The sequence below is a fragment of the Thermobia domestica genome, chromosome 3 (genome assembly GCF_964235325.1).
Source record: "Thermobia domestica chromosome 3, izTheDome1.hap1.1, whole genome shotgun sequence".
NCBI lineage: Eukaryota > Metazoa > Arthropoda > Insecta > Zygentoma > Lepismatidae > Thermobia > Thermobia domestica.
In genome coordinates this window covers 37,032,330-37,042,947 of record NC_137456.1, presented here as the reverse complement: position 1 = coordinate 37,042,947, position 10,618 = coordinate 37,032,330, and the positions used below count along the sequence as shown (strand labels likewise).

At 34.5% G+C, this 10,618-nt stretch overlaps 1 protein-coding gene across 1 annotated transcript; it reads right to left on the bottom strand.

The window, feature by feature from the left end:
- Positions 1-341: 341 nt before the first annotated feature.
- LOC145681409 (uncharacterized) lies at positions 342-10,081 on the bottom strand. The gene is made up of 2 exons (XM_081753053.1): positions 9,592-10,081; positions 342-839 (listed from the first exon to the last, which is right to left on the bottom strand). Exons 1-2 carry the CDS (start codon positions 10,069-10,071, stop codon positions 531-533), a joined length of 789 nt encoding a protein of 262 aa, XP_081609179.1. The 5' UTR covers positions 10,072-10,081; the 3' UTR covers positions 342-530.
- Between the last annotated feature and the right edge of the window lie 537 nt (positions 10,082-10,618).

Below are 10,618 nucleotides of genomic sequence, written 5' to 3'. Positions count from 1 at the left end.
CGTTATCAATTTTTCCAATGTCAACCATATAAAGTATTTAAGGTTTATACTTGGAATCGGTATACGTTGAAAGTTTTTGAACAAAATACAAAATCTGCTACGCAAAACTGATTTTGCTACAATAATTGAACTAAATTTACTGATTCAATTACTTTTTACTTATTTGCATTGATTGCTTCACAGCTTTATTAAAAATTGTAATATGTCCTCCAAATAGTCTTCACTACTTCAAGGAGCATCTTTCACAAAACTTACAAACGTTACAAGTGTTTTTTTTACAAGTAGTAAAATATTCTGAAGCAAAATAAAGAAATAGAAATAAATGTAACTTATTTGTTCCTTTATATGTACCCAATTGTGAAATTTTAGTGTTCGTCAATTTTACGCTATTATTATAACATGTAGTACATTTTGCGAAAAAAGAACATTGAAAAAAATCATGAGATGTATTATCGATATTCAAGACATATCTCTTAAAATAATCTATTTATATCGGGATCCTGCTCTTCTGAAATGAGAAAGTTGAAAATCTATGATTCTTCTGACTCTTCCTCTGATGATGATGATGATGAATCATTGTCTTGTGATGAAGAATCATTGTCTTGAGATGATGAATTGTTATTGTCGTCATCTCCTGAGTCATCATTATTGTTATTGTCATCTCCTGAATCATTTCCATTGTTACTATCATCAATCCCTGGATCATTTCCATTATTATTATTATCATCTCCTGGGTCATTTCCATTGTCGTCGTCGTCAGTAACTCCTGATATTTGAAGATTATCGATAGCCACGACATCTATTCCTGTATTGTTACCAACAGAACCATAAACCCAAATCTATAAAAGAAATGAATTTGGGAATTGTAGTAAAATTGGATTGTAAATGATAATAGTAAAATTGGAGTGTACATGATAATAGCTCTTCCGTTTATGAACATAGCTAGAATATATGCGTAATTTACAAAATTAATAATCTTATATATAAAAGAGAACGTACAAATCCTTTGTTCCCTCATCACGCTAATACGGCTGAACCAATTTCTTTTATTTTTGGGGGGTTATTAGGATTTGGACCCTAGATGGTTTTTATCATATCACTTTAATTTTTAATTACCAGTGTCTTGAGATAATTGACCATTCAAGTGTCCATAACGTACAAATCCTTTGTTAGTTCATCATAGGTATAAAAATAAACGTATTTATATGCAACCCGCATGACCGTGTCACTCGGCGGGTTAACATAAATGACAGGCGATATAATGTTAACATTTACTGCAATCTACTATGATAGATCACTTGAAAGCGAAAAAGTAAAAATTATCTAAGTAACAAAGTTTATTGCGTTCCGGGGTGACCGCAGCGAAGCGGGGTGAACGCTGCTAGTAGGTAATAATTTGAGAGTCAGCGTGGGACATCTCATTGGTTAACATATAATGATACAATACTATATTCTATAATATTCTGACATGGTTCTAACTGATTAAATTTAGATACAGTTTCTATGAAATTATCTGTGGCTTTCAAATATGAAGAGCAACCGACTATTAATTGAACATAATAAAACGATTTACACACAGGGGCCGTGGTGGCTCAGTGGTAGAGCGTTCACCTCTGTTGCATGTGGTCCTTGTTTCGAATCCATCTCGCGCCAAGTGAGCTTTGTGGCGGACAAACACCGTGTGCCTGGTTTTCTCGGGGTTCTCCCATTTCCCCCATTTTCTTGACTTATTGACTCATTGTTATATACCATCAATAGCTTCCTCATTGAGATTGAATTTTTTCTTTTCTAAACTTTCCCTGTGTATAATAGGTAGGGTAACTGTCCCAATAACACTAGTTAACAAAGGTTTTGTTACATAAAAGGAAATACCTGTTCTTAAATGAACTTTTCGCGCTGAATTCGAAAATGCACTCGGTTTTTCTCCATCACGTACAGTTTTCCCGTAACAGAGGGATTTTTGGGAAAATCCCTCAAAAATTTCCCTTTTCGTTTATTTTACACCCCAAGATCTTGTCCCCTTGCATATACTAACATAGAAATTATACCTAAGTATACTTTGATTCATATTTAACAAACCCTCCAAGTTTCGTAATAATCGCTTTATTCTTTCTAGAGAAATAAATATGTTTGTATGTATACTGTGTGTACTGTTTATTGCACCTTATAGTAATGCTTTCAGATCTCTTAAGTTGAGGTAAAACGTTTTGCTTTATTACCACAAACACATATATAAAATATAATACAATATAATTTACAAGTGTGACAATTTACAATAAACAATAATACAAATGTACCAAAAGGTCATGAAAAGACAATCAAAACTATCACAATATATGAAACTTCCATTGGGTTACAAAAACGTACACTACTTCCTTCTTTTGTAAGAAATGTTGCATTCTCTAACAAGACCCCAACAATAGTCCCCCATCATTGAAGGATCCCATCGTCCCTGATACCTTTTCTCCATTGCCATTATATCTTGGTGGAATCTTTCCCCCTGTTCGTCGCTGAGAGCACCTAGGTTAGCAGGAAAGAAGCTGAGGTGGGAGTGCAAAAAGTGGATTTTTAATGACATCCTACAACCCAACTCTTTGTATTTCTGTATCATGTCCTGTACGATTTCTGTGTAACTCTCAGCTTTGTTATTGCCCAGAAAGTTGCGCACAACACACTTAAATGCTGTCCAGGCAGCTAGCTCAGCACTGTTTAACTTGCTGTCAAAGCTATCATCAAGCATTAATTTCCTAATTTGGGGACCAATAAACACTCCCGCTGAAATCTTAGCATCACTCAGGTTAGGGAACTTATCTCGCAAATACTTGAAACCTTCACCAGATGTGTCCATGGCTTTGACAAAGTTTTTCATAAGTCCTAACTTGATATGAAGTGGCGGTAGTAATATCTTATTAGGATCTACCAAAGGAGCGTATTTGACGTTGCATTCTCCAGGTACGTAATTCACTCTAAGTTCCCATTCCTTCACTTCATAATGTTTGTCATCAGCTCGGCTATCCCATAAACATAAAAAACATTGGTACTTCGTGTAACCGCACTGCAGTCCTAATAAAATACCAACTACCTTGAGATCACAACATATTTGCCAACAATGGTCCTTGTAATTTATAAGATTTAGCAAAGTTGACATGGTGTCATAGGATTCCTTAATCTTCACTGAGTGCGCAAGTGGTATAGAAGGTTTTTTATTTCCATTATGTAAAAGGACAGCTTTAAGGCTGACCTTTGACGCGTCGATAAATAACCTCCATTCTTCCGGAACGTAAGGAATTCCTAGCTCCGCCATCAACCCATTTATATCCGTACATACGCACACATTATCTTGCATTGAGAAATAGCTTGAAAATTGAACATGCCTTTTCCTGTACACTCATATGTTCGTTTCTGCATCCAATAAGTTCCACTGCTGGAGCCTTGATCCCAGAAGTTCCGCCTCTTGTTTTGTCAGGTGCAAATCACGGACTAGGTCATTAAGTTAACATTGCCGGATGAAATGTGGCTCGCGAACACAGTCAGGGATGAACGTTGGATCCTTGGATGTACATGTTGATGTCGATGGTTCATCAAGGTCATGATCATCATCAGAGTATTTTGGCCATATCTCTTCCCAGTTGGTAGGGGGCTCGGGAAGTGGAAGTTCATCCCCGTGCGGAATAGGTCTAATTGCGGATTTAACATTTTGATAACTTATTGTGTATTTGCTTTTTTAGAATGTCCCTTAACTACTGTGAGACAAAAATAACAATCATCCAGATGGTTGGTGGGTTCTCTCCACACCATTGGTACAGCAAATTTCATGAACCTCCGTTTCCCTTTGGCCCATGCAAGGAAAGTGACGTAGCACGACGCACAAATTGTTTGATAACATAACATAACATTTGATAACAAATATTGATAACCATTTCATGAACAAAACGAAAAAACTTGGAGAATTGTATATATATGTATTAAGATATATATATATACTGTACGTTTAAAAAAATATACGTTGGAAGTACATTCTATTTTTATACACGTTTCTAATTTACAGAGAGCAATACAAGTGTGTTGTTGACTATTGTAAATATTCATTTTTATGTCTGTGTTTGTAGTAATAAAGCAAATCGTTTTTACCCCAACTCAGGAGATCTGAAAGCATTACTATCAGGTGCAATAAACAGTGCACACAGTATACATACAAATATATTTATTTCTCCAGAAAGAACACAGCGATTTTTACGAAACTTTTAGGGTTTATTAAATATAAATCAAGGTATACTTAGGTATAATTTCTATGTTACTATATGTAAGGGGACAGGAGCTAGGGGAATAAAATATCTGAAAAAGGGAAATTTTTGAGGGAATTTCCCGAAAATCCCTCTGTTACGGGAAAACTGTACGTGATGGAGAGAAACCGAGTGCATATTCGAATTCAGCGCAAAAAGTTCCTTTAAGATCAGGTGATTTTTCTCATGTAACAAACAAAAAGTTTAAGTTTGTTAACTAGTGTAATTGACAGTATAAGAACAGTGTTTGACAAATTGCAAGTTTCTTCACCCTTTAAATGAGCCTGGCTTACTAATCTCTCGTAGAGGTACGAAGGCATCCTTCCTTCATCTATATAGACCATCATAAAAATAATAGGCTAATAATAATTATTTTTTACAATATGTATACGAAAAGTTGATCATTGTACCAGTAATTTACACCAAGATTTGTGAGATTCACCAGTAATTGACAACTTGTGACCCAGTAATTGACACCTTGTGATCCTAATATCTTATTCTAATGAACCATATAATTTTCTACCAACTTATCAAGCTGATTTATAAGTTTCCACCTGGATAAACATGTTTATTTCTTTCGCTAATATAGCTATTATAGTACTATTTTGCACTGTCCATCGATTTTCTGTTTTCTTTGGAGAACTACTACTTAGAGGCAAATATTAACAGTGGTATGGGATTAACAACACTGCAAAGGAAGAAAAGGTGGAAGCATTTGCTTGTACCTAGTCCCGCAGTCTTGTTGCGTCGGAAAAAAGACGACAGTGTCAATTACTGGTACACTGTCAATTATTGGGACAGTTACCCTAATTCTACTATTCATTACAGTTTGCAAGAAAGTATTCAAAGTGATACCAATGTTTTTCATATCATTGCAGAATTTATGACTGCTACCGATTTATCTTTGTGTTTAGACTTTAAAATAGGGGACCCGCAGCATATTACATCGATTAAGAACCGTAATGGTATGCATTAATTGTTATAACTTTACAAGTTAGCAATTTAAATTGTTTTGTTTAACATTAAGTACCGTGATATTTATCTCAAAATATGCCATTTTAAAAAAGTTCATATCTCCGTTTATATAAGGATTCAGGTATTAACATTTTATGGCTGACAGAGCAGATTAAATAAGCATAAATGGTGATCATATCTCAGGCTTACGTTGCGATATAAGATTCTTTTGGTACTATTGTTTATTATTTATCAATAGGTATATCTTTCATTTTTAACTTTTTCCCACACGCTGACTTCCACCAATACATTCAACACTCATACACCCAGAGAGATACTCACCTCCAAACACGCTTTTAAGTTCAGTACAAATTTGAGATGGTTAGACATCTTCATTTGTCAATATAATTTTCACTGTTTAATACTACTGTTTACCTACTGTGCGGTCACGGTATTAGCAACTCATAGACAAGGAGAAATAACAGCTATCAATATAACGGTAAGATAAAATATTTATGTATTTTTTAAGAGTAAGTGTATCGTGCCTAAAGGACATTCTTTATAAGTAGAGAGCATTGACATTACTCCTTATATTTGAAAGCCTAGTTGTTGTACGATTACAATTTCAATAGTAATTCTGTAGTATAAGATTACGAAGGGGAAATTTGTTCTTTGATTATTCAGGTTTTCTTATAATTAGAGATATCATGGTCCACCTTTGCTACCAATATCAGTACGTGTAACTTCGTTACTACATTGGTTAAAGGATTTTATCTTCAGAATATTCTAGTTTCGTGATTAGTGTGGATAATGATAACTATTTCATCATTTAAAAAATAAAATAAATTAAAGGTTCTTTAGTTTAGCTTATTCCATCTAATTCATTTCCTTTATTTCCACACGTTCAGGAACAAGGGTCGATTATTATCAAATAATAGTATATAAACTCAAATCTTACTTTTTGCAATTTTAGTTTTAAATTAGACTTATAATTTTATTTTTTAAATTTAAACAATATTCTTCACAATTTATAACATTCTTTTCAACATAATGATAACAATAATTGAAAATAAAGATCTTTTAAATCAGTGTTGGAAAAAAAGTAGTGTTCTTTAAAGAAAATAATTCCTAATATTAAAATTGTTCACTGCTAAGATCAATACACTTACTTATATATAAATGACCAATATTAATTTTATCAATATACAACAAGGGATTCAGTTATAGAACTACTATTATTTTTAACATTCAGTAACAAATAAAAGTCGAACACTCCTGATATGGTGGGTCCCAAGTTCGATCTCACATCGTATTAGTTTGTAGTGGATAACATCGTGCACGTGGATTTTCTTGGGATTCTCCCGTTTCCTTCCACATTCTCGTCAGACTAATTCTTCGGCAATAATTCATCTTTATTAATCATCCATCTTCTACAAAGCATAATCGTGGGACTTAAAACAAAACAAAAACATTTCATTTTTAGTTGCAAGTAACATCGAAATTATTATACTGTATTTCATGACACATTTTCTTTGTAAATATGAATTTTTATATATAAATTTATCACCCTTGAAGTAAACTTATACTTGTAAACTGAAACACAAAAAATCGATAAAATTTTCTACCATGTAAATTTTGATAACGAGACATTATTTGACACACTTTGCGATACCATCAGATTAACAATTTTGTCAACCCAGCAAAAAGTTTTAGGGGGGCGCGGTGGTTCAGTGGTAGAGCGTTCACCTCCGATGCTTGGATCCCTGGTTCGATCCCAGCTCGCGCCGTGTGAACTTTGTGGTGGACAAACACCGTTCTCGTGGGTTTTCTCGGGGTTCTCCCGTTTCCTCTCACTTTCTTCATTCCACCATTTCACTCATCTTTCATCATCACCGTCTCCTTTAGTCTATCCGGCATAACATGGGACGTAAAACTAAAGATTTCATTGCATTTCCAACACAAAGTTTTCTGTTTTCAAATAGCACCACGTATTTGAAATTGTTGTTTTAAAGAAAAAGTTATACTATCACATTTGTTATCTAGTGTCACAAACTAAGTACGCTTAAGCATCATAAACATCCAAGGCCTCTAAAACCGTAATAATACAGGTGAGACAGGCGTCGCAATGTATATAGAAAGTACCTTAGTGTAAAATACTATGAACATGGTATGACGTATTGCTAAGAAATAGAAACTAAATTTCAAGGGATTTTAAATTTGACTATCTTTAAAAGGTTTTATTTCGAGAAAACTGTTTAGTTAAGTATCAAATCCAATCAATTAAATGATTTTCAATAAACATCAATATCATAATGCCATTTACAGCAATGTGATATTTTAATCCTTTACGGAGATACAGAGAACATGGGTATAGATTGCTTAATACCTAAAATCGCATAGTTGAGGGAAATTGTGTATCTGGGTGTAACAAGTGGTCCAACCAACAATAATTTAAAAATGACAAACACAGGTTTAAACTTGTCTAGTCTCTTCTGAAAATTATTTCACAGTTCTTATATTTGCCAGCTAGTGCAAAGAAACTCTCAACTTGTATGATGCACTGTACACATGTACTAGAAGTTGGGATTTATTTTGCAATATTTTTCTTCATTTATACTGTTGACCTAAAATTGTAGATGTTGGTTAGACCACTACGAGTATTGTACCCAGTTACACAATTGTTAAAAATATTTTTTTATTTTGTCTGCTTCTATTATTGTTGTAATTACAATAAATTCCAGCAGTGGTTTACGTTATCAAATTCCTATAAACAAATTGTGATTTTTTAATATTTATTGAGAACCGTCAGTGTGATTGCATGTTATATTTATCCAAGCACTTATTTGGAAATTATATCTTTTAACGATAGTAGTAATGTTGTTTAAATGTTGGAATGTTGTTTGTGCTTTCTAGAAACAGCTCATATCAAAGTCATAGTATTCCATAGTATTCCATAGTAAGGTAAACGCGCCTGAATTCGACAGGTACCCGAATTCGACATACCTGTGCTTAAATGTTGTGAAAGAAGCGTAACATGTCATCCCTGCAATCGTGCATAGAACTGGCAACATTATGGGAGTGTCTTTTCTCGTGTCAAAAGCACGGTTACAGTAGATGAGTCATACGTATGGAGAAAAGAAGTACATTGTTGTGTGTGTGTGACACACTCTTCGAGAAAAAACACATAATCTTAAGGAAAACATAAGACTGCAACTTATTTTCCTAAGATTTTTATTAGAGTAAGGTTTGATTCAAGCAAATAGTAGTACTTTAATGTTGTAAAGGAGTTTCAATCAGTGCGTTTTGTGTTCTTCCGTGAGGACAAAGGTTGTGATGTAACGTGAACGGGGGGTTGTCGAAAACAAGAGCCTTTATTCATAACGTGAACCGGATTTCGACAAGGTTGTCGAATTCATGCTCAGTAGTGCAAATATAATTTTAACTGAATATCTAAACATACAAGTATGTTCAAAGTCTTTCATAAAGCTATTTGTTGCATAATTCTATGATACTTGTAATCTCAGTTCGACATGAGATGTCGAAATCAGGTTCCAGCATGTCGAATTGAGGATCATCGAAGTAACTACTCAGTTCAGAAAATTTAAGTTGTGTTCTTTTGTCCGTCTGATTATTTCTGCATAATAATAAAACAATATTTGAAGCTGAGAAGAGATTACTATTACTAATAATGCAGACTTAATGTTTTACATGGATATAATTGAAGGTGTCGAATTCAGGTACCGCAACTGACGAAACCAGGTGAAGTGTGTCGAATTCGGGTTCCATTGGCGAGTTCCAGTATCATAAAAATTTCTAACATTAACATTTGAGCCTTGAAGTGACTTTTAGTATTAGTAGGGACTGTACAGTTCAAGGAAAAAAATGGGCCAACACCGACAAATATTATGGCCACAATAGGCGATTGATTTTTAAAAAAGTCCTTAACCTGTCGAAATCCGGTGCGTTTACCTTATTCCAATGTGCAAAGACATGATCGCTTGACATCCGTTATTACTATTGTTGGGGCCTAGGCAATTGGGATACTTATCGATGGTTATAATACTCAGAGTCCTTAGTTCGTAATACGGAATAACAAGTCGGTACTGTAAGTTTTCGCTCAACACACACATTTGAAACGTATAGTAATATGAAGTCCCATTAAAAGAAAGAACTTTACATAGAATTGGTAAGACTGTTAGCCTGATTGGATTGTACAGTATGTCAAACCGTTCCCCCTGTCAATATTTGCATGGTGCAAAATTTCAACGACTTAGTTTTGTGTTAATTTAAACGTTACAACAAGACGTCTCAAGATGTATATTATTTGAAAAATCAAACAAAAGTTTGTACTTACCTGAACAGGTTGCCTCAGTTGTGCAGGAACTTCAGCAGATGCAGTATACCATTCATTAATGGAAGGATTAGCTTTCGAATAGAGATTTAACAGTTTTACTTGATAGAAAGGAGCATTCTGTACATAAATCACCTGAACACCATTTGCTTCTGGCAGATAACCTCTGGCGAAGTAGTCGAGAGTTACTATGGCTCCGTTGGGAATATTGAGACCAGGAGTGGTGATGAGAGCTCCTCCTGACACTTGGTTTAAAACATCAACCACGGCTACTCCTGCTCTTTCATCAGGATGTCCTGGAATAGGAGAATCCTTAATTCCTCTTAGATTATCAATTGTTGTTTGTCTGAAAATCACAGTGTTGTAAGGATTCTGTTGCAAATCATCGAGTCCTGATTCAAAATCATAAACAACAGTCCTGCAGTTGGCAGTTGAAGAAAAGAAAGCAAATGACACAAAGAGAAGTTTGTATAGAGAACTCATCTTGTGTTGATGACTGCTGGACACCGTGTTATGGTCAACAGATTTCTGTTAAGATTTATATATGATGTTCAAGTACTTGAGTCACATGTATGCATAAGTGCTCTTGTGTTATTAAGCATTAGTATAAAGAGCCCGACCACTTATTACCGTCTGTATATTATCTATTGATACAACGTATTTGTATATCTAATTGACATCACAGATCAATAATCAAGGCATTGCATTTCCGTATATATATATATATATATATATATATATATATACAGGGTGACCGCGTGACTATGTTACAAAATTTAAGGGATGATTCCTGACACGGAAACAAGAAAAAAAGTTCAAATAAACTTTTGTCCAACGTACATAATTTCGGAGCTACGAGGTGCCGAAAGCGTGGGAAACTGACATTCAAAGCTCTATAGCTCGACTATGGTGAATGATAGAGCTAATGCGGCATGGTTACGTCAAAGACACCGAAGCTGCTGTATTCAAAAATGCTTAGGTCGAGATCGTGCAATTCGTGCACAAGGGATTCCCCAAAGGAGCGTAGGGA